The 24,766-nt window shown below is 37.1% G+C and overlaps 2 protein-coding genes across 5 annotated transcripts; one reads left to right on the forward strand and one right to left on the reverse strand.

Annotated features, from left to right (window-relative positions):
• Positions 1–2,179: 2,179 nt before the first annotated feature.
• znf410 (zinc finger protein 410) lies at positions 2,180–10,655 on the forward strand. Of its 4 annotated transcripts, none has more exons than XR_007187196.1 (12): positions 2,180–2,333; positions 2,654–2,694; positions 2,834–2,885; positions 3,023–3,170; positions 7,168–7,344; positions 7,418–7,609; positions 7,691–7,850; positions 7,971–8,152; positions 9,823–9,902; positions 10,130–10,225; positions 10,351–10,449; positions 10,520–10,655. XR_007187196.1 is itself a non-coding variant. In XM_048207937.1 (12 exons), exons 3-12 carry the CDS (start codon positions 2,853–2,855, stop codon positions 10,615–10,617), a joined length of 1,275 nt encoding a protein of 424 aa, XP_048063894.1. In that variant the 5' UTR covers positions 2,180–2,333; positions 2,654–2,694; positions 2,834–2,852; the 3' UTR covers positions 10,618–10,655. The 4 variants fall into 4 exon arrangements, 3 of the variants coding, with proteins under 3 accessions (XP_048063894.1, XP_048063896.1, XP_048063895.1); XM_048207937.1 differs by having other exon boundaries at positions 9,823–9,912; XM_048207939.1 differs by having other exon boundaries at positions 2,181–2,333; positions 3,041–3,170; positions 9,823–9,912.
• Positions 10,656–11,271: 616 nt separating this feature from the next.
• entpd5b (ectonucleoside triphosphate diphosphohydrolase 5b) lies at positions 11,272–22,350 on the reverse strand. Its single transcript, XM_048207935.1, has 14 exons — positions 21,944–22,350; positions 21,469–21,702; positions 19,772–19,851; positions 19,554–19,697; positions 19,402–19,477; positions 17,141–17,176; positions 16,933–17,021; positions 16,716–16,795; positions 16,423–16,484; positions 16,239–16,340; positions 12,495–12,638; positions 12,036–12,092; positions 11,827–11,942; positions 11,272–11,753 (listed from the first exon to the last, which is right to left on the reverse strand). Exons 2-14 carry the CDS (start codon positions 21,695–21,697, stop codon positions 11,670–11,672), a joined length of 1,299 nt encoding a protein of 432 aa, XP_048063892.1. The 5' UTR covers positions 21,698–21,702; positions 21,944–22,350; the 3' UTR covers positions 11,272–11,669.
• Between the last annotated feature and the right edge of the window lie 2,416 nt (positions 22,351–24,766).

A 24,766-nucleotide genomic window follows, 5' to 3' on the forward strand; every position in this document is an offset into this window, starting at 1 on the left:
AACGAGTCATTGAATCACTCACTCAAGAGATTCATTCAAAAATGCTGATTCATTCAGCAATGAAACAAGTGAAGCCTTTGAGTGAGTCATTGAATCATTCATTCAAGAGATTCATTCAAAAATGCTGATTCATCTAGTAATCTTTGAGTGAGTCATTGAATCATTCACTCAAGAGATTTGTTCAAAAATGTTGATTCATCCAGTAATGAAACAAGTGAAGTCTTTGAGTGAGTCATTGAATCATTCATTCAAGAGATTCATTCAAAAATGCTGATTCATCTAGTAATCTTTATGAGTGAGTCATTGAATCATTCACTCAAGAGATTTGTTCAAAAACGTTGATTCATCCAGTAATGAAACAAGTGAAGTCTTTGAGTGAGTCATTGAATCATTCATTCAAAAAAATCGTGATTCTCAGTTTATCCATAATCGTGCAGCTCTAATCACACCGACAGATCTTCTGATACCGACGTGATGAATGATCATATTCTCATTATCATCTTGCCTTACTTCATGAAGTTTCAGTGGCAGCTAACACATCACCACGAGTTCATCGAATCATGGCTTTACGTCCTTGTTTGGCGTGTGTAAAATATGATCATTTCATGCGTTGACTAAAGCATTAGAACGGGTTTGCTCATGTGTTGGTGTTTCCCGACTCCAATTGCCTTGCTTTAATGGCAGTCTAAGCTTTTTTTAAAATACAGAAAACATTTTGTAGGCCAGCAGTTTTGATAAAGCTTTATACATGTTTTGCTGTGTGCAAGAAACCAGAGCGTGTTCAACATCATGAAATGCATTTCTGTCAACCATTTCAAAGGCCTTCAGATGTGATTACTCCAGCCTGCTACAACCGTTTCAGTGACTTTGGAAACATTGCGTTTGTGTGTTTTGTTGCTCTTATTACTGATATTTGCTATTCCTGTATTTTGTAAGTAAAATAATAATATGCCATTTTGTGTATAAAGATGTAATTTTGTTATTTTCCTTTGCTGTTATTAGGTAATCCTCACGGATAGACGTGTTTGTGAGTAGAGCAGAACTGTGAAGGGTTGTTGTTGTTATAACAGCTCAATCTGGTGCTTTTACATTAATAGAGCATTAGATGCACTTAACGAATGGCCTGATCTACATAATCGCTCTGAAAATTCATTTCTCAGCTGTGCAAAACCAAAACTGCGGCCAAATGTTCGCATTACTCATTTACTGATTCTTTGGGTTTAAGTCTTTTTTTATTATTATTATTATTTCCCACTTTAAAACATGGATTACTGAATATTACACTGTCAAATGTTTTCATGTCATAAAGTTATTAAAATAATTTCAAATGTCAAATGAGCCTACTTATTTGTCATATTTCTGATTAACTTTGTTCTGGTTATCAAAAACTTGTTGGCTTCGAGAAAGAGTCGGTTCAAAAGAATCAGAGAATCAGGCATCGTGAATTGAAAGTATCTTGGATTTCCTGACTCTTTTCAACCGATTCTTTCGGAATCAATAAGCGTATCTCTCACTGAAAGTCTTTGTTTGCTACAAAAAATCGATTAAATAGAAAAGTGTTTGATGCTACAGATTGTTGAATGATCATTTCATATAGAACGCTTTAACTTTGTTCTGGTTATCAAAAACATGTTGGCTTCGAGAAAGAGTCGGTTCAAAAGAATCAGAGAATCAGGCATCGAGAATGCCGCTTTCTGATTCGAAAATATCTTCATTTAAAGGGACAGTTCACCCAAAAATGAGAATTTTGTCATCACTTGCTCACCCTCATGTTGTTCCAAACCTGTATGAGTTTCTTTCTTATTTTAAAGAATGTCATACTTCCATAGTATTTTTTTTTTTTTTTTTTTTTAGTGGCTTCCGTCATCTGTTTGATTGAACATTCTTTAATCTTTAAAATGTATGCTTTTGTGTTTAGCAGAAGAAAGAAACTCAAAAGCTCGTTATTTCTTCAAAAAAACAAAAATGTGAAAGAATCGGTTCAAAAGAATCAGAGAATCATTCGAATCTCCATTGATGCCTGATTGTCGTTCTTTTGAACCGATTCTTTCGGATTAAAAAAAAGCGAATCGCTCACTGAAATTCAGCTCTTTGTTTACTAAAGTAAAGCAGGATTTCCAGCACTAATTTCCATTTTAATAAAAACAACATGATCAATATTCAAATCAATAGTTTTCCACACAGAAGCACATCCCTCAGCACGTCCCCGCGTGACCCGGAAGTGCACTCGATCTGTCTTTGTGTTTGTGTTTAGCTGCTCTCTGTCAAACATCAGCGGCGATGAAGGTTAAGAGACTTTATCAAGATAAATGTTTATCATAATCATCTGTCAGGTATGTTTAAGATATTTAATTGTATAAAAGCGAAAGAAAATCGAGCAGAATGAAGGAGATTTGTGCTCTAGCTAACGGTGGCTAATGCTGTCTGCTTATTAATGACAAATGCTTCATATTTATAATGCTTAATTATTCATAATATCAAACCTCTGTGTATAAACTGTGTGATTTGAGGTTGTCTGAGGCTGTGATAGATTTAGTAGCCGAATATTCATTCATACAGTAATTCATACGAACCTCATTTAAATAATTTGATATTCATTTGGAGGATATTTGAATATTTAATTATGTTCTGTGTGTTTTTATTAATTCAGCAGATGATGGACGAAACCTTCTCTCTCTGACCCTCCTGAACCTGGTCAGTTTCAGTCATTATGTTTTATTTTACAGAAAAATATATATTTTGCTAAATGATTTGGACTTTAAAAGCTGTGTTTACATCATTGAAAGGCAATAAAGATGTATTGATGACGTCATCATTATGTTTATGTGTTCAGATTACATCACGCTGAATCCATGCTTTCTGATGAACTTGACTCCAAACCTGAGGTATTAAATGTTATATTGATATGCAACAATAAATGAATATTTTAATATTAATAATCATCAGATTGATGTTTACTTTTGCTCCACAAGAACGTCTGGATGATATATAACGAGTATAATGCTGTAATTAGTCGGTGAAGTGTTCTCTGGTCCTGCAGCTGCTGGTTGAGTTTGTTCAGAACGCGTCCATCCCGCTGGGCCAGAGTCTGGAGGAGCCGGACAAACCCTCCTGCGTCCCGCTGCTGTCGCCCGCTCACGCCTCCTTATGCAGCCCGCTGGAGCTGCCAGGTGAAGATACCTTACAGCAGGTTTAGATTTAAAGGATTAGTTCACTTCAGAATTCAATGATCATTTACCATGTCATCCAAGATGTCTTTCTTTCTTCAGTTTTTGAGGAAAACATTTCAGGATTTTTCTCCATATAGTGGACTTCACTGGGGTTCAACGGGTTGAAGGTCCAAATGTCAGTTTCAGTGCAGCTTCAAAGAGCTCTACATGATCCCAGACGAGGAATAAGAGTCTTATCTAGAGAAACCATCGGACATTTTCTAAACAAAATAAACATTATGTACTTTTTAATCACAAATGCTCGTGACCTTTACAGCATGATTACGTCATGCGTGGAGCATCACAGAGCAGTGCAAGACGAGCATTTGTGGTTAAAAAGTATGTAATGTTTATTTTGAACCCGTTGAACCCCAGTGAAGTCCACTATATGGAGAAAAATCCTGGAATTTCTTTTCGACTGAAGAAAGAAATACATGAAGATCTTGGATGACATGGAGGTGAGTAAATTATCAGGAAATTTTCATTCAAAGTCAACTAATTCTTTAATGACTGTTATAAAATAATGTACAGGTGCTGGTCATATAATTAGAATATCGTGAAAAAGTTAATTTTTTTATTGTAAATTATTTTAAAAAAACGAAACTTTTTTATTTATACTAGATTCCCTACATGTAAAGTAAAACATTTCAAAAGTTTTTTTTTTAAATTTGTTGATTAGAGCTGTACGCTCATGAAAGTCCAAAATCTATCTCAAAATATTAGAATATTTACTTTTGAGTTTCATTAAATGACCATCCCTACAGTATAAATTCCGGGTATCTCTTGTTCTTTGAAACCACACTAATGGGGAAGACTGCTGACTTGGCAATGGTCCAGGAGACAATCATTGACACCCTCCACAAAGAGCGTAAGTCACAGAAGGTCATTACTGAATGGGGTGGCTGTTTACAGAGTGATGTATCAAAGCATATTAAATGCAAAGTTGACTAGAAGGAAGAAATTGGGTAGGCAAAGGTGCACAAGCAACAGGGATGACCACAAGCTTGAGAATACTGTCAAGTAAAGCCGATTCAGACACTTGGGAGAGCTTCACAATGAGTAGAATGAAGCCGGAGTCAGCGCATCAAGAGCCACCACATTCAGACATCTTCAGGAAAAGGACTACCAAGCCACTTCTGAAACAGAAACAACGTCAGAAGCATCTTACCTGGGCTAAGGAGAAAAAGAACTGGACAGTGAACAGTGGTCGAAAGTCCTCTTTTCAGATAAAAGTAAATTTTGCATTTCATGTTGAAATCATGGTCCCAGAGTCTGAAGGAAGACTGGAGAGGCACAGAATCCAAGCTGCTTGAAGTCTAGTGGGAAGTTTCTGAATCTAGTAATGATTTGGGGGGCCGTGACGTCTGCTGGTGTTGGTCCATTGTGTTTTATCAAGTGCAAAGTCAATGCAGCCATCTTCCAGGAGATTTTGGAGCACTTTATGCTTCCATCTGCTGACAAGCTTTATGGAGATGCTGATTTCCTTTTCCAGCAGGACTTTAGCACCTGCCCACAGTGCAAAAACCACTTCCAAGTGGTTTGCTGACCATGATATTACTGTGCTTTATTGGCCAGCCAACATGCCTGACCCCTGAATCTATGGGATATTTTCAAGAGAAAGATGAGAAACAGTCGATCCAACAATATACAGATGATCTGAAGGCTCAGTAGTGCCTCAGCAGTGCCACAGGCTGATCACTTCCATGCCACACTTCACTGATGCTGTAATTTGTGCTAGGAGCAAGTCATTTGCTGTAATATGTGCTGCCGACCAAGTATTGAGTGCACAAATGAACATACTTTAAAGAACTTGAACTTTTCTGTTTTGAAAATTCATTTTTTGATTGATCTTAGGAAATATTCTAATATTTTGAGATACTGGATTTTGGACTTTCATGAGCTGTACGCTCTAATCATCAAAATGTAAAAAAAAAAAAACTTTTGAAATGTTTTACTTTACATGTAGGGAATCTAGAATATATGAAAGTTTCATTTTTAAAAATAATTTACAATAAAAAAACTTTTTCACGATATTCTAATTATATGACCAGCACCTGTATTTTATATATTAATATTATATACATATATAATATATACAGTTGCAAGAAAAAGTATGTGAACCCCTTGCAGAATCTGTGAAAATGAGAATTATTTTAATAAAATAAGAGGGATAATAAAAAATGCATGTTATTTTTTGTTTAGTACTGTCCTGAGTAAGATATTTTACATACAAGATGTTTGCATTTAGTTCACAAGACAAAACAATAGCTGAATTTATTAAAGTAACCCCATTCATTAGTATGTGAACCATTGATTCTCAATACTGTGTGTGGTCACCTGATGATCCACGACTGTTTGTGTGTTTTGTGATGGTTGTTCATGAGTCTCTTGTTTGTCCTGAGCAGTTAAACTGAGCTCTGTTCTTCAGAAAAATCCTCCAGATCCTGCAGATTCATCAGTTTTCAAGCATTTTCTGCATATTTGAACCCTTTCCAGCAGTGACTGAATGATTTTGAGATTCATCTTTTCACACTGAGGACAACTGAGGGACTCAAACTCAACTATTAAAAAAGGTTCAAACATTCACTGATGCTCCAGAAGGAAACACGATGCAGTAAGAGTCGGGGGGGTGAAAACTTTTGAATTCAAATATCAAGGTAAATTGTACTTAATTTTTCTGCTGGGAAACATGCAAGTATCTTCTGTTGCTTCCGAAGGGCAGTACTAAATGAAAAACAACAATATTTAAACAAAATAAGAAAAATTGTGACATCTTCATCCTGTTCAAAAGTTTTCACCCCTCGGGTCTTAATGCATCGTGTTTCCTTCTGGAGCATCAGTGAATGTTTGAACCTTTTTTAATAGTTGAGTTTGAGTCCCTCAATGATTCAATCACTGCTGGAAAGGGTTCAAATATGCAGAAGATGCTTGAAAACTGAAATTTCTGCAAGACCTGGTGGATTTTTCTGAAGAACAGAGCTCAGTTTAACTGCTCAGAACAAACAAGAGACTCATGAACAACCATCACAAAACACACAAACAGTCGTGGATCATCAGGTGACCACACACAGTGTTGAGAATCAAGGGTTCACATACTTATGAATGGGGTTATTTCAACAAATTCAGCTTGTCGACTATATGTAAAAATATCTTACTCAGGACAGTACTAAATAAAAAATAACGCATTTTGTATGATTCCTCTCATTTTGTTAAAATTTTTCACATTTTCAAAGATTCTGCAAGTGGTTCACATACTTTTTCTTGCAACTGTAAAATATATATATTACTTTTAACAGCCTACACCAACCTTGCCATGTCATAAAAAGTGTTTAAATATATTTATTATTTCTTTTTGAAATTTGAACAATGTTTTAAAGCAGAATTGCTCATTTTGTGAAGAACCTTTTTTCAAGGATTTCAGCCTTTTGGTGAAATTTTTGGGGTTTTTAAAGGGTTAGTTCACCCAAAAATGAAAATTCTGTCATTAATTACTCACCCTCATGTCGTTCCACACCCGTAAGACCTTCGTTCATCTTCTGAACACAAATTAAGATATTTTTGATGAAATCCGATGGCTCAGTGAGGCCTGCATAGCCAGCAATGACATTTCCTCTCTCAAGATCCATTAATGTACTAAAAACATATTTAAATCAGGTCATGTGAGTACAGTGGTTCAATATTAATATTATAAAGCCACGAGAATATTTTTGGAGCGTTATGAATCAGTGTGTCGAATCAGCGGTTCGGGTGAACTAAACCTTTAAGTTTAATTGAGTTCTTTGTTTATTGAAAACGACTGAATTAAAAGAGGTGTTTTGTAGCCATCGTCTGTCTGAACTGCATTCTGGTATATTTCTGAACATGACTCCAGTGAATCGTATCAAACCTGTCATTAGTCGAAAGGTCTGTGTATATGTATGTGTATATATATATATGTGTGTGTGTGTGTGTGTTTCAGAGAGCGCTCTTAGCCATGCCGCGTCTCCGGCGCTGTCAGAGTTCGGCCCCGAGCGAAGCCCGCTGGTGGTTCAGCTGCATCAACCGTCTCCCTCGCCTCCATCACAAACACCCACAATCCTCCAGGACCTGCAGAACCATGACAGCACTTCCTACGTCCTGCTCAACCTGGCCAAAGGTCTGAACATATTAATTATTTCCCTTCTTCCATCTCTCCATCACACACTATGACACGCTCGTTGTGCTCGCAGGATTGGCCGCGTCGGCCGAGCCGCTGGTGTTTGTCCAGGATGACGTGGACGAGGCGCAGGAGGAGATCTCGGCCGGAGACTGTGCGGACGGCGGCGCTCCGTGGTACCTGCGGGTCCAGGAACTGGCGCACGACAGCCTGATCGCCGCCACGCGTGCGCAGCTGGCGAAGGAAGCCCGGGCCGGCGGTAACAGTACGTGACGCCGCACACACTCACTGTTCCTCGCGCTGCTCAGTGCACCGCGTCACGCTGTCGCTCTCTGCTGTTGCCAAGGTGACCACCTTCTCAGCTGTCAATCAGAGGGGCCGAAGAAAGAGCAGCTGCCTCGAGTCGCTCGCACGGCTTCGGAGAAGATCCACCGCTGTCCGTATGAGAGCTGCCACAGGACCTTCACCTATCCTGCGCACCTGAAGTACCACCTGAAGACACACAGGTAACACCTGTAATTCATCAAATAATACATATTTAGAATAAACACTACAATATTACATATAAAAAACAAGAATTGTCCATTTTTGTTGTTTCCAGCTGTAGAGATGTGTGTGTGTTTCAGGAACGACCGCACATTCCGCTGTGGAGCCGAGGGTTGTGGGAAGAGTTTCTATGTGCTGCAGAGGCTGCAGGTTCACATGAGGATCCACAACGGAGAGAAACCCTTCATCTGCAATGAGAAGAACTGCGGCAAGAGATTCACCACCGCCGGCAACCTGAAGAACCACAGACGCACACACACCGGTACACCCGCGCCCTCTGACCCCACACCCATCCAAACCCATCATTATTAACCCTTGTGCGGTCTTCGTTTGGGAAGCACACTCAGGGTCTTTGGGGTCTCCAGAGACTCCAGGCAACAAAATGTAATTTTGTAACAAAATATTTTTTTTTAAAAAACAAAATGTAATTTTACTCTGTTTATTAATGTTTTTACATCATATTTGTGCAGTTTTTGGAGGATTTATCATATTTTTTTAATTTATATAAATAAATTAAAAAATATATTTTTTTAAATAGGTTTTTATACAAAAACAGCTTTTTATGTAAAATTCACTTTATAAAAGACCCACATTTCTAACTTTCATTCATGGGGATCACATGGATAATCTGACATGGTTTAGTGTGAGATTTTTGCCCATCTTTTGGAAAATGCAGTTTTAAAAGTAAAAAATGATCACTTTATCCAGCAGATGCTGCAGAGCTCCACTATTTCCTGTTTGACTGACTGAAAGACATCTTTACACAAGTATTTTCAGCTGGATTCATATCTAAATATTATGAAATCACAATTATGACAATAAAAGCTACTTTTTGTCAAAGTGTAGTATTTTTTTGTACTGAAAAAGTAAGTTTTTCAATAATGTTGATTTTGAGGATGAATTTGGTCCATTTTCTAAGCGGGGTCTCATCATAATGTAACAATATTGAAAAACTGATTTTTTTTCAGTACAAAAACATGCTAAACTTTGACAAAAATGTCATAATTGTGATTTGATAATATTTAGATATGAATCCAGCAGAAAAACTTGTGAAAAGAGTCTTTCAGTCAGTCAAACAGCAAATAGTGGAGCTCTGCTGCCATCTGCTGGATAAAGTGATCATTTTTTACTTTTAAAACTGCATTTTCCAAAAGATGGGCAAAAATCTCACACTAAACCATGTCAGATTATCCATGTGATCCCCATGAATGAAAGTTAGAAATGTGGGTCTTTTATAAAGTGAATTTTACATAAAAAGCTGTTTTTGTATAAAAACCTATTTAAAAAATATTTATTTATTTATTTATATAAATTTAAAAGATATGATAAATCCTCCAAGAACTGCACAAATATTGCGTAAAAACATTAATAAACAGAGTAAAATTACATTTGATTTTTAAAAAACAATTATTTTGTTACAAAATTACATTTTGTTGCCCAAAGACCCTGAGTGTGACTTTTTTTCTACACTAACATAAAAACAAGATTTCACTCCAATTTTTTTATTTGTAGATCTATAAAGTGTTAACAACTGTACAAAGTTTCATGTCATTTGGACAAAGAGAACATTTTATTGTTATTTTAGAAAATGTCGTTTGGGGTCTAAAAAGACCCTATAAGGGTTAATATACATGATGATGTGTGTTTCAAAACTGATAATAATCATAAATGTTTCTTGAGCAGCAAATCATCTTATTAGAATGATTTCTGAAGGATCATGTGACACTGAAGACTGGAGTAATGATGCTGAAAATTCAGCTTTGATCACAGGAATAAATGACACTTTACTATATATTCCCATAGAAAACAGCTGATTTACACTGGAATAATATTGCAGTATTTTTGATCAAATAAATTCAAAAACATTACAAAAATTCTTGATTATTCCAAACTGATTACTAAGTAATAATTTCAATTCATTGTATTTTCCAGGTGAAAAGCCCTTCCTGTGTGACGTGGACAGCTGCGGTCGATCTTTCGCTGAATATTCCAGTCTGCGCAAACACATGCTGGTACACTCTGGTACGGTCACATGACTCGTGCTGTTCTAATTATTCAATATAATGTATTATCTCAGTTTTGGTTGTAAACTAACAGCATTAATGCATCTGGACCATTTTCATACATATAAATAAACCGGATGCACTGATTTTTGTGGCGTATCTTTGGAATACATTTATGTATGAATTGCCCTTGAAGTAATGCACATATTAACATGTGACCATGATGTTTGAAACAGGTGAAAAGCCGCACGTGTGCTCCATCTGCGGGAAGACGTTCTCTCAGAGCGGCAGCAGGAACGTCCACATGAAGAAGAGACACGGCCGGGAAACCGGTAACGTTAATAATCCACGTGTGACGTCAGTTCGTACTGTGTTCTGTACGTGTGTCAGTGTGCTGTTAGAAACCGTGTCATGCTTCCTTCTGTTTATGGTGGGCGTGTTTGTGTATGATTGACAGGTGAAGCGCTCACTCACAGCAGCTTGCTGGAGGCTGACGGAGGCAGCAGTGATGCTCTGGTGAACATGAATCTGCATCACGCCATGTTACGAACGCAAGGTAGAAACCGCACGGATGTGTCTGTGATAGCGAGTCGTAACGGCACTAACGGCGTCTCTTCTCGCTTCAGGTCCGGCGGATCCGGTCGTGGTTCTGACTCCGCCTCATGACCTGGTCACCATGACGACAGCGCACACGTACAGCGATGACGTGGTGGCGCTGTTGTAGTCGTTGTTTTTGTAAATAAACTATTTTAGGAAACATCATTGATCTTGTGTTTATTTTGTCAGTAGAAACGTTTCATATTCAAGGAACTGAACAGTAGAGGAAATATAAAATCTGAATAAATCACCAATAAAGCTATAAAACAAAACAGCAATTCAAATGAGGAAAAAAGTCACAAAAGAAAATATCCAGATGATGCACTAAATTAAATGTTGGATGGTTTTTATGCAGCATTTTATAAATGAAGCCCCAGGTTTATTCTTGCAGAAATCTTAATAAAGCCAGAATGTACTGAACATATTTAATTTTGACAACGTTATCTAACGATTGTGGAATTTCAGTCAAATACATGCTATGTTTACTGTGCATGAAACATGCTTCAAATGATTATTCATACATGTAAATATGCACTAATTTACTGAAGCTGTTGTGGAAAATTAATACAGAATCCAATTCCAGCTCAGAAACTTGGGTGTCAAAATGACCTCAGCGTTTCCTAGTAGTAAATGCGATATGTCCGATTTCCAACTAGAAAACTTGTATTTACGATGATATTATGTTTTACGTTATCCAGGTTTCTATTTAGAATGTGTTTGTACTTAAAAGTAAAATATACATCAAAACTGAAAATGTGAGGAAAGTTAATAGAGACAAACGTTCATAAGAACATGTGAAAGTTTTTAATTGGAGAACAAAAAGAAATGCTCAGACTGATGCAAACATTATCTTTGTAATGTAAACAATAAATGTACAGAAGCTGCAGCGCTGGAGCCGTCGATGCATCTGTACTGCAAAAAGAACATGTTTTCTGATGTCAATCACACATTAACCTTCGTTACGATTAACATGAACTCCTGAGGAAGTGAAACAGCACCACATGATCACACGGGTTCATTTCTCAATCTGTTGCTTAATTAAAAACGGTCCTATTTTAGGATCATTACGCTTTTCTTTCTTTCGACTCGAGGTGAGATGTTTCCGTGAGATTCACCCTGATAATCGATTAAAACAGCTTCAATGAGATGAGGAGCAGACGACACTGTGGTTAAACCGGTTTAATGAATCCTGAACTTCTGGAAGTGGTTGATCGCGGCGCCCAGAGCCCAGCTGGTTTCCACGTTCCTCACCTTCTTGGTTAGCTGTGGAAACACAAGGATGAGAGTTAACCGGTGAACTCAGAGGAGATCAGACGGCCCAGAAACCCAGACGTACCTGCAGAACAGTGCTTTCTTTAAAACCAAAGCCGTCTTTCAGCAGACAAACGATGTACGTGAGATCCATGCAGAGGAAATGATTGACCTGACTGCGCTCAGACGGTCGGTTACACACTGCAACAAAAACACACACTCGCTTTCAGTTCTGAGTTGTATAATGTTCATTATGTTGCATATGTAAGATGAGAACGTGTGAATGAAGCTCACCCTGTTTTGCTCTTTTCCTGAAGTCTCGGATCTTCACGGCTCCTCCTCTGCTTTCATCTGAGATTCGTTATCACCAAAGACAAACAAAAAGCAGAAACAGTTGAAGTGAGACACACATTAACTCTTTCCACGCCAGCGTTTTTGATCTTCTGAAAGAAAGTCTCCAGCCAGCGGCAGCATTTTTGATCACAAAAGTTTCACAGAAGTTTCATGGCCCCCAGAAACATGCTTTTGTTTTATTCTAGCTTCATGCATTCTTCAAATAAAAACCTTGTTACACTTGGATTGAATCCAATATTTGGTGATAGCAGAACCAGAGATTTACAAGACATCTTTAAAAGGACCCGGAACACCAAATCAGGAAAAGGATTTTCTGTACTGTTGGTGGAAATAAGAAGCTTTTTGATTGCAAACATTGTTTGTTCTGCTTCTCATCATTTGGTCATGGTCTTGTCTTACCGATGAGTCCGGCTTCCACGGCGTGATCGAAGTAATAAGAGAAGGCGTAGAAGGTGGCGCTGTCCTTCAGCTCGTGAGGCTGTTTAATGACGCCCTTCACGACCTTCAGCATCTCCTGGTAACACGTCCTGAACCCCGTCACACCTGAAGACCAGAACGCGCCGCATCAAGCAAAGCATCAACACATCACTAACTGCCAAATTTACACTGCAAAGGTGGAACAGAAGCACTTCTGAACACAGACTGTTTAATTCTTCACACAGAACTTTGAGTAGCCTCAACTCAAAAATTCACACAAAGCACTTCTGAAGTCGTGATTGCTGCCTTCACGAGATATCAGAATTAGAGTAAATGCGCGTTTCGTAGTTGGAGTTTCCAAGTCGTAAATTCCTAGTTGGAGTTTCCTAGTTGGAAGTTGGACATGAACGCCCTCTCAATTTATTTTTACTACTGGGAAACTGAGATAATTTTGACTCCAGAGTTTCCGGAGGGAGAACGATTGCTGCTATGACTGAGATTCTTTATTAGTTTTCCACAACAGCAACATCGCCGTGTCTTGTTGGTAAAGTACTGCATATTTACATATATGAATAATCATTTGAAGCATATTGTATGTTTTGTTTTATGCACAGTGATGCTGCCTTCACATGCTACCAGAATTATCGTAAATATGAGTTTCCTAGTTAGAAATTCCTAGTCGGCATTTACAAGTTGGAGTTTCCTAGCTGGGAATTCCTAGTTGGAAAATTCCTAGTCGTGAATTTCTAGTTGGACATTCCAAGTCGGAAAATTCCTAGTCCTAATCAGAGTTTCCTTGTCGGAAATTCCAACTTGGATTTTCTAAGTCGGAATATTTCTAGACTGGAATTCCAAGTTGGAGTTTTCTAGTCGGAAATTCCTAGTCTGAGTTTCCAGGTCTGAGTTGGAGCCATAAACTTTAAACATGGCGATGGGGAGAACGATTGCTGCTGTGACTGGGATTCTGTATTAGTTTTTCCACGACAGCGACATCACCTTGTCTTGTCGTTAAAGTGCGTATTTACATATATGAATAATCATTTGAAGCATATTGAATGTTTCATATACAGCAAAAATAGCATGTATTTGACTGAAATTTCACAACAAAGGGCTTGAATGGAACAAGCTTATATGATGCTTTCACATGCGATAGGAAATTTCAAAGTCATGATTACTGCAGCCATCACGTGATATCAGAATTATAGTAAATAGAAGTTTCGTAGTTGGAGTTTCCAAGTCGTAAATTTCTAGTTGGAGTTTCTATGGAGTCAAATTAATGCCTTAAAGTTTTGCAAACAAAAATAAAGAATTGCAAAGGAAAAATAAAGTATTGAGCAGAAAAAAATAAGTTTTGCAAGCAAAAATAATAAATTGCAAAATAAAATAACGTAGTGCAAAAATAAAAATATAATCAATTACAAAAATCAGTGACAGCTGTAATCCTATTTTATCTTTGCCACATATTTTTCATGCTCAAACCTACTAAATCATTTGCAACGCTCATTTTATTCTGCGTTTCAGTCAAGCGTGCGCTCACGACACCGGTTTCCTTTGCGCTGCACTTTTCTGTGCGGTTCTCTTTATGGCACTGGTTTGACGTGGGGGTGGAGTCAAGAAACGGGGGCACGCCCCCGCAAAACACGTCATCGACAGGAGACGCAGATCGCAACAGAACAGATCAAGCATAGAGACAGAGCGCATTTATTATAATCTGAAAACCACGCCCACCGGGGGAAAAACAATCCAACCGTCTCCATTGACTTTGTAATGCATGAGACTGCCTCCTTGTCTTTTCTGACTCATTACAAAAAAACAGAACAATGCCTAAAAGCTGCTGTGTGACAAGGTGTACAGCTAACAAGCTAAAAAACCCAGAAATAAGTTTTTATAAGCTGTCGACCACAAAAAACGAATGTTTAAGGACACACAAGTGGACACAGGCAGTGAGACAGAGCGCAACGGGTCATATTACTATAAGAAATGCATTGGAGGGGGTCGTAATCGGCGACAACATATGCTAAACAAACCAACAAAAACAAACCATTCATTATTTTTAACCATGTCAAAGAATTATTTCACCTGTCGCTGATTACGTTCCCCTCCAATGCATTTCGCGGGGGCGTGCCCCCGTTTCTTGACTCCACCCCCACGTCAAACCAGTGCCATAAAGAGATCCGCACAGAAAAGTGCAGCGCAAAAGAAAACCGGTGTCGTGAGCGCACGCTTGACTGAAACGCAGAATAAAATGAGCGTTGCAAATGATTTAGTAGGTTTGAGCATGAAAAATATGTGGCAAAGATAAAATAGCATTACAGCTGTCATTGATTTTTGTAATTGATTATATTTTTATTTTTGCACTACTTTATTTTATTTTGCAATTTATTATTTTTGTTTGCAAAACTTATTTTTTTCTGCTCAATACTTTATTTTTCCTTTGCAATTCTTTATTTTTGTTTGCAAAACATTTTTTTATTGCTCAATTCTTTTTTGTGTTTTGCAAAACTTTATTTTTGTGCAAAACTTTAAGGCATTAATTTGACTCCATAAGTTTCCTAGTTGGAAATCAGGCATGAACTACCTCTCAAGTCGTATTTACTACTGGGAAACTATAATTTTGACTCCAGAGTTTCCGGAGGGAGAACGATTGCTGCTGTGACTGAGATTCTTTATTAGTTTTCCACAACAGCAACATCGCCGTGTCTTGTTGGTAAAGTACTGCATATTTACATATATGAATAATCATTTGAAGCATATCGTATGTTTTATGCACAGTGATGCTGCCTTCACATGCTATCAGAATTATCGTAAACATGAGTTTCCTAGTTAGAAATTCCTAGTCAGCATTTACAAGTTGGAGTTTCCTAGTCATGAATTTCTAGTTGGACATTCCAAGTCAGAAAATTCCTAGTCCCTTGTCGGAAATTCCAACTTGGATTTTCTAAGTCGGAATATTTCTAGACTGGAATTACAAGTTGGAATTTTCTAGTCGGAAATTCCTAGTCTGAGTTTCCAGGTCTGAGCCATAAACTTTAAACATGGCGATGGGGAGAATGATTGCTGCTGTGACTGGGATTCTGTATTAGTTTTTCCACGACAGCGACATCACCTTGTCTTGTCGTTATAGTGCGTATTTACATATATGAATAATCATTTGAAGCATATCGTATGTTTCATACACAGTGATGCTGCCTTCACATGCTATCAGAATTATCATAAATATGAGTTTCCTAGTCAGCGTTTCCTAGTCGGAAATTCATAGTTGGCGTTTCCTAGTCGGAAATTCATAGTTGGCGTTTCCTAGTTGGAAATTCCTAGTCGGCGATTCCTAGTCAGAAATTCCTAGTCGGCGATTCCTAGTCAGAAATTCTTAGTTGGTGTTTCCTAGTTGGAAATTCCTAGTTGGAGTTTCCTAGTCGGAAATTCCTAGTCAGTGATTCCTAGTCAGAAATTCTTAGTTGGCGTTTCCTAGTTGGAAATTCCTAATTGGAGTTTCCTAGTCGGAAATTCCTAGTCAGAGTTTCCTAGTTGGAAATTGGACATTAACACCCTTACAAGCCATAATTACTACTGAGAAGCTGAGATCATTTTGACGGCATGAGTAAATGTTTAAATGTCATGATAATTCCACAGTGCAAACAATCTTTACGGTCCTAAAAACAGACTTAATTTTCTTTACATAAACTGTAATTTCTGCCCTTTGATGTTCATGAGATGTGTGCGTTTTACCGTCGGTGACTCCGCTGACATGGTAAGTTACGCCTCCGAAGCTGAAGTCGCCGGTGTGTTTTTTGGGCAGACAGGAGCTTCGGAAAACTTTCCTTTCCAGACCTGCGGTGCAAACATCAAGACACGGACATGAAGCCTGATCTGATCTGATCGATCTCTCACTGAACATCATCTGTGTTCATACCGTCTGATCCCAGCGCTCCGAGCGCCGCCAGCCGCGCAGCTTTGATTCCGTTCCCGAGGTAACTGTGAAGAACGACTCGTGTTAGGAAAGATATTATTAGCCTTGATTCGTGTTCTGAATTAGCTCTTGTTTTCAGATTATATATGAAGTTTAAGTTTTAAGTTACAAGTAACTAATTAAATAACAGAAAAATAAGAGTAATCCCTTACTTTATTTTTTTCATAAATACAGTAATTAAACACATAGATTAATGACTGATTCCCACTCATATCTGAGGTCATTTCGGCGTGCACCTGTGCGTGTAGAGCTCATACGTGGAGTTGAACATGTGGAATCTGGCGATGTAATCAGCAGGAGCGCTTTCAACGGTTTTCTGTGACCAATGAGGAGGAGATATGCAAATACAAACAGCTGCATTAAAACACTTTACAGTGTAATTAGATGAACGAGGAAGCAGCAATAGTCTCTTATAACTCTATTTTAATGTGCTGAAACGGAGCAGTCGCTGACCTTTGACTTCGGGAGGAAGGTGATTTGCGTGGATCCGCCGCCCAGGTCGAGGATTCCCACCGTCTTCTGTGAGCTGCGGTCCAGGCGGCCTGAAAGCAGGATTAAAAACATTATGCATAAATAATTTTACACATATGAAGAACACTTCAAAAGTCGCATAATTAATAAACAGCTATATATTTAACATTTAAGATTATACAGGCCTCACCTGTCAAGAAGTTGACTGTGATCCAGGCCAGAATCCCTGTGAGGAACAGAAATTTTGTATCGGATTTCTTGTATTGTTTCTTCACTTAAAGGGTCAGTTCACCCAAAAATGAACAACCATCACAAAACACACAAACAGTCGTGGATCATCAGGTGACCACACACAGTGTTGAGAATCAAGGGTTCACATACTTATGAATGGGGTTATTTTAATAAATTCAGCTTGTCGACTATATGTAAAAAATATCTTACTCAGGACAGTACTAAATAAAAAATAACGCATTTTGTATGATTCCTCTCATTTTGTTAAAATTTTTCACATTTTCAAAGATTCTGCAAGTGGTTCACATACTTTTTCTTGCAACTGTAAAATATATATATTACTTTTAACAGCCTACACCAACCTTGCCATGTCATAAAAAGTGTTTAAATATATTTATTATTTCTTTTTGAAATTTGAACAATGTTTTAAAACAGAATTGCTCATTTTGTGAAGAACCTTTTTTCAAGGATTTCAGCCTTTTGGTGAAATTTTTGGAGTTTTAAAGGGTTAGTTCACCCAAAAATGAAAATAATGTCATTAATTACTCACGCTCATGTCGTTCCACACCCGTAAGACCTTCGTTCATCTTCGGAACACAAATTAAGATATTTTTGATGAAATCCGATGGCTCAGTGAGGCCTCCATTGACAGTAAGATAATTAACACTTTCAATGTCCAGAAAGCTACTAAAAACATATTTAAATCAGTTCATGTGAGTACAGTGGTTCAATATTAATATTATAAAGCCACGAGAATATTTTTGGAGCGCCAAAAAAACAAAATAACAACTTATTTAGTGATGGACGATTTCAAAACACTGCTTCAGGAAGCTTTGGAGCGTTATGAATCTTTTGTGTCGAATCATGATTCGGATCGCGTGTCAAACTGCTGAAATCACGTGACTTTGGCGCTCCGAACCGCTGATTCGACACGCTGATTCATAACGCTCCAAAGCTTCCTGAAGCAGTGTTTTGAAATCGGCCATCACTATATAAGTCGTATTTTTGTTTTTTTGGCGCTCCAAAAATATTTTCGTGGCTTTATAATATTAATATTGAACCACTGTACTCACATGAACTGATTTAAATATGTTTTTAGTAGCTTTCTGGACATTGAAAGTGTTAATTATCTTACTGTCAATGGAGGCCTCACTGAGCCATCGGATTTCATCAAAAATATCTTAATTTGTGTTCCGAAGATGAACGAAGGTCTTACGGGTGTGGAACGACATGAGGGTGAGTAATTAATGACATTATTTTCATTTTTGGGTGAACTGACCCTTTAAATTACACCCAAGGAAGTTATAATAGTAATTTTATAATTATGTTTCTTCTCTAGAGTTATTTTTTTTCTGAATATTGAGTTTATGGTCATTGAATGTGGCATCACGTGACATTATTATTGTTCTCCAGCTGTTTTATTGAAGTCTTTCGGCGGTTGAAACACTGATTGATGGATCACATGACACATGATTCAATTCAGTAAGTTGTTCTGAATCTTCTGATGTTCGTTCATGATTATCTGCTGCTGTAACTAGTAGTAAATGATCTCTTCATGATCTGTCAGCACACAAACACATTTATTGACTGAATTTACTGATGAAACTGTCATTTGAAAGCTGAGGTTCATCAAAATGAGAAAAGATTAAAATTGAGAAATCCAGCCCTACTTTTTGGAATAAAGTGTTCTTCAAGAACCCTAGAGTTCCTGCTGAAGATGCTCAATCAGAGCAACATCAGCATGACAGAGCCAGTGTTTGATCGATCTATTAATAATCTGAATGAATAAGACTCGAAGCTTTAATCTAGAGTCGATCTGACGTGTGTCTGTCAGCTTCGTGTGCGTCTCATCCTAACAAACCACAAAGTCTGTTTCATAATAATAATAATAATTCTGGTTGTAGTGACGTCTGCTGAACGAATCCCACTCCTGCTGCCTCATCAAACCACACTGATGATTCAGGAGAACCGCAGCGGCTGAGCTCGTCTGAACACATGCTTACGTGACGTTCAGCAGACGTGTTTTTACTCTAAATGCATACGCAGGAACATCTCATTATCCAACAATCCATCAAAACAAATGATGTAAGACACCATCATACACTTTAAAAAATATAAATATGAATGTTATTTGGGATCAAATTCCTTGGTTTTGCAGTAAATTAAAAGTTGGACGTGCTCTTGACAGTGTCTTACAAATAAATCAGGCTCATTTCTAACCTTCACTCGTCCCGTTCATGATACTGACACTGTCAGCGGGCACATAAAACGGAGATTCGTCGAAGACGTCTTGCACCTGGAGACAGAAACACAACGTGAACAACGAACGACGCTCACGCTGGAGGAGAAGATCTTCTCTAGCGTTCTCTGACCTCCTCCAGGAGCGCGTGAGCTTTAGCGGGCGGCAGCAGCCTCAGTCCGGCCGTCGCTCTGAACACCACGGGCGTTCTCTTCCACTCCACCGGAGGAACCGTCTTCTTCGCCACCCGCAGTAGCTGCCGCACCGTGTGACCGGCCTGAGAAACATCAGCGCTCGTCAAACACGTGATTATCTGCGAACGCCACATTATCATTATCAGTGATGACTCACGATCTCAGGAACGTCGGCATACGCAGACAGACCCGGCTTCATCGACTGGAACATCTCATTATCCAACACGGGCAATCCGTCTGAAAACACACCACGAGTGAAAACAAGTTTGCTTTGGCTTTTATTTAAATCAGCGTAAATTTGCAGCACATGATGTATAAATATTTCACAGTTAAATAACAAATTTCTCACATTAAAGTCATTAGAATCTATTTTGCATTACAGTAATGAGATGAAAACTGAAAATGTGCTTCATTAAAAAACTTTTTTTATGAAAATAAATATGTGTTTCATTGGATTCTAATTAGTGTCATGACGTTTTTATACATTTAAAACCGCATACAGTAAATGCAAATTTAAATTAAATTACAAATAATTATAACATTAAATTATTTTGCATTACAATAATGAGATGCAGAGAGAAAATGTGCTTCATTTTCACAATGCAAAAATCTTAATGTGCCTAAAAAACTTAATTATTTATGAAAATAATATGATATTTTTCATTGAATTCTAATTAGTGTATTTAAATTTGCTGTACAATGAACACAATCATGGTGTATTAATATTTTACAGCTTCAATGACCAAATTACAAATAATTATAAATTAAACATTATTGTGCATTACAGTAATGAGATTAAAATAGAAAAACTATATGCTACTAAAAAGAATTAATTTTATTTATGGAAAAATTATCTGATATTTTTTTACTGGATTCTAAGTAGTGTAATTTATTTTTAAATCAGCATAAATTTGCAGTGTATAAATATTTTGAAATTTAAATAGCAAAAAATTCTAACATTAAAGTCATTAGAATCTGATTATTTTGCATTACAGTAATGAGATGTAAATAGAAAATGTGCTTAATTAAAAAACTTTTTTATGAAAAAAAATTTTTCCTTGGATTCTAATTCTAATTAATTTAAATCTGCATAAATTTGCAATACAATAAACGCAAACATGATGTATAAATTTTACAATTTAAATTACAAATAATTATAACATTAAATTCATCGAATTATTGTGCATTACAGTGGAAAATGTTTTTAATTATCACAATGCAAAAATCTTAATGCTACTAAAAAGGATGAATTCTATTCATAAAACATAATATGATATTTTTCATTGGATTCTAATTAATGTAAAACTTTTTTTATTCTTAAATCAGCATAAATTTGCATTGCAATAAATAAAATATTTGTATAAATATATTACAATCAGATTATTTTGCATTACAGAGAAAATGTGCTTAATTATCACAATGCAAAAATCTTAATGCACCTTAAAGGATTAATTTTATTTATAAAAAAAAAAATGTACATTTTTTCATTGGACTCTAATAAGTGTCATGCACTTTAAATCAGCATAAATATGCAGCACAATCAAGTATTTAACTATTTAAATTACAAAATTACAAATAATCATACATTATCATAGATTATTTTGCATTACAGTAATGAGGTGAAGAGAAAAAAGTGCTTAACCTGATAATATGATGTTATATTTTGATTTTGGAGTGAGATATGAGCCGGACGTGTGTCTATAAATCAGGTTTATTTCTGAAGCCGCATCTCAACGAATGCAGAAATTGAATTTGTTTCATATGTGATGAAGTTTGCATCATTGATGAATCAATCTGTATTGTGTAAAGATCTGACTGCACAACTGCCTTAACTGTCATGTAGGAGCATCTGACCTGGGTCTTTCCGGATGAAGGTGTAGACGTGGATGCGAGTGCCGGTGCTGCCCGCGTCGAACATGATGCCGTAGAAGATCTGGCTGGAGTTTGCAGGACGACTGAGTGAAGGAAGAGCGTTTCCGAACCTCACAGAGAAATCAGCAGCAGCAGCAGCAGAAGAAGACATCATCCAGACGGGCAGCAGATGCAAAACCCAGGCCAGGACCTTCATCATCATCATCATCATCTGAACTGGAGGAAGAAAACACGAGGCTGTCAGACTCTGATGGGGTTTATATACCACAGACACTCCCATCAGCACAATTATTACAGTTATTAACATCTCCAAACATGACATTCCCCTTGAGGGACTCACATATGATCCGTCAGCAATAAATCCATCAGCGCAAGATTAAACATGTGCATGAACAATATCAGCTGCTGATGAGACAAATCAACACAAATCAAACTCATTAATGTGATGTTCTCTCACCTCAGACCGAAGCTCAGTCAGCAGGACTGGAAATCAGCCGAAATTATGGGTTTTGCAGCGCATGTTGAGTGTCGGGCTGCTGCAGCATCAGCATTCCCCGCTGCTGATCTGCTGAACTCATTAAAACTCTTCAAGACTTCAGGCGGCTTGATGTTGTTTATTCACTGCTAACTCGCTACACTTACACCCTAACTTCAACTAGTTTAGTTAAACCTTTAAAACACGAGTAGAAGTTTTAAAAATAAGTCAGACTGTGAATCCTGAGCGTCTGTGTCGCGCACATGTACCGGTTTATGATTTATTGATTGTAAACGGCTCGTGTTTTTGACAGCAGCAGCAGCTCCGGCTGAACTCGAGTTTGATTGACAGCAGCAGGTGGTGACGCAGCAGCGTGTGGGCGTGGCCAGAGTATCACGCACTGAAATACGAGACAAACACGTGATGTTGATGTCGCCTGGGAACCAGCAAAGGTTCTAATTAGTGTAATACATGTTTCTTTTCTTTTATTTAGATCAGCAGTTATTTACAGTATAATAAATATATGTATAAATATTTTACTACTTTAAAGTCTAGTCAGCAAGAATAGAAATGATGCAGCTCCAGCCAAAATGTTTTTTGTTTTGTTTTGTCATTTCCAGCCTGTTTTAGGGCACATCTTTAGTTAAGATTAACTTGTATCACCATCATAAGAAATAAATGACAAAAAGCATAGAAATGTTAAGGTGATGTTGTGAAAGATATATGATGTTTATATAATATTTGCAATTCATGTTGGCAAAATTAATGTGTTTTGTGATGTATTATGCAATATCTGTAGTGTCTCCTTAACAGGAGAAAACAAATGAACACACACACACACACACACACACACACAAAATAGCATTTGAGTCGTTCCACGAAACCGGTATGATTTGAGTCCCTCTGACCTTTTTCAGTGTATTTTATCTGTTGGGTCACCAAAATATGTTTTTAAAAGCTTTCTGTATTAATTGAAATGACTCCTTTAATAATGTTTAAAAACATGACATACATTTTATCTTCATATTAGAAATTATTTTGTTTTTTTCAGTTAGGGTTAGGTAATGATTTTTCATGATTATTCATTAAAATCACATGATTTAGTTCCGTACCTCAGTATCCCCTCAACCCCGTTACACAAACCAGAATGAACTGATACTTATGTGACAACATTACAGTTTTTTACAGACGCTAGGACACATTTCTCAATTCTTAGGTCACTTTTGCAAAACTCTTCACACAGTTCTCCTAACCAACTTTCAGCTTGGCAAAGCAGTTCATTTCACATCCAAAATGCACTACAAATACCAAAACACTTCATTCAGGTCTCAAATCAACTCATTCTTCCAGAACACTAGCAAAGGTTGACAGCCGACAAACACACTTTGTCTCCCACAAAACAATGACATAAAAAACACTAACAACATGTAGCATTATACAATGTTTTCTTGTGTAAAACAAGGACATAACTCTGTTTATAATTCACTGCAATATATGTTACTGGAATGAATCAGACATGATGCAGAATTCGTCAATATTTTATGTCGTTTATTTATTTTTATTTTTTTGCACTGAGTAATTCCAAAATACAAGAATCCACTGATACAGATAAAATTAAATGCTATAAATCAATTGAATTGTAAGATTTACAGTTTTTTACAGACGTTAGGACACATTTCTCAATACTTAGGTCACTTTTGCAAAACTCTTCACACAGTGAGCACAACAGAAGTCTATGTGGGCTAAACTGAGGATCAATTATCATTGCTTTGGCACAAAATGCATTCAATGACCACATCTCTCAAATTTCATGAATTCGTTTCTCACTCAGACACAACAACTGCCAAAACTCTCTGTACGTACAGGCCAATCTGCACATGCTTACATACTGTTTTCAGAACTGTTAAACTTATGTTCAAAACAATAACATCATACAAAACTATATAAGAGCAATTTGCTACATTCCTGCAGTAATATTTTAATGAAATATATTTTAAATCTTAAAATTAAATGCTATAAAAACAATTGAATTGTATCTGTATCAGTGGATGGTGTGTATACAAATTCTTGTATTTGGAATTATAAAAAAATATAAAAATAATTAAACGACATAAAAAATTGACAAATTCTGCATCATGTCTGATTCATTCCAGTAACATATATTGCAGTGAATTATAAACAGAGATGTGTCCTTGTTTTACACAAGAAAACATTGTATAATGCTACATGTTGTTAGTGTTTTTTATGTCATTGTTTTGTGGGTGACAGAGTGTGTTTGTCGGCTGTCAACCTTTGCTAGTGTTCTGGAAGAATGAGTTGATTTGAGACCTGAATACAGTGTTTTGGTAGTTGTAGTGCATTTTGGATGTGAAATGAACTGCTTTGCCAAGCTGAAAGTTGTTTAGGAGAACTGTGTGAAGAGTTTTGCAAAAGTGACCTAAGAATTGAGAAATGTGTCCTAGCGTCTGTAAAAAACTGTAAAATATTGCTGTAGAAATGTAGCAAATTGCTGTCTTATTCAGTTTTGTATGATGTTATTGTTTTGAACATAAGTTTAACAGTTTTGAAAACAGTATGTAAGCATGTGCAGATTGGCCTGTACGTACAGAGAGTTTTGGCAGTTGTTGTGTCTGAGTGAGAAATGAATTCATGAAATTTGAGAGATGTAGTCATTGAATGCATTTTGTGCCAAAGCAACGATAACTGATCCTCAGTTTAGCCCACATAGACTTCTGTTGTGCTCACTGTGTGAAGAGTTTTGCAAAAGTGACCTAAGTATTGAGAAATGTGTCCTAACGTCTGTAA

Source organism: Megalobrama amblycephala, linkage group LG11 (genome assembly GCF_018812025.1).
Source record: "Megalobrama amblycephala isolate DHTTF-2021 linkage group LG11, ASM1881202v1, whole genome shotgun sequence".
Taxonomy (NCBI): domain Eukaryota; kingdom Metazoa; phylum Chordata; class Actinopteri; order Cypriniformes; family Xenocyprididae; genus Megalobrama; species Megalobrama amblycephala.

What these genes read in the sequence shown, in the direction of transcription:
- znf410 (XM_048207937.1), top strand. Translation starts at nt 2,853, where the DNA reads ATGCTTTCTGATGAACTTGACTCCAAACCTGAG. An exon ending in CCTGCTCAACCTGGCCAAAG is followed by an intron (nt 7,345 to 7,417) that starts GTCTGAACATAT and finishes TTGTGCTCGCAG; the next exon opens with GATTGGCCGCGTCGGCCGAG. An exon ending in CCACAGACGCACACACACCG is followed by an intron (nt 8,153 to 9,822) that starts GTACACCCGCGC and finishes TGTATTTTCCAG; the next exon opens with GTGAAAAGCCCTTCCTGTGT.
- entpd5b (XM_048207935.1), bottom strand. Translation starts at nt 21,697, where the DNA reads ATGATGATGATGATGATGAAGGTCCTGGCCTGGGTTTTGCATCTGCTG. An exon ending in ATGCCGACGTTCCTGAGATC is followed by an intron (nt 19,698 to 19,771) that starts GTGAGTCATCAC and finishes GATGTTTCTCAG; the next exon opens with GCCGGTCACACGGTGCGGCA. An exon ending in CTCACGCGCTCCTGGAGGAG is followed by an intron (nt 19,478 to 19,553) that starts GTCAGAGAACGC and finishes TTCTGTCTCCAG; the next exon opens with GTGCAAGACGTCTTCGACGA.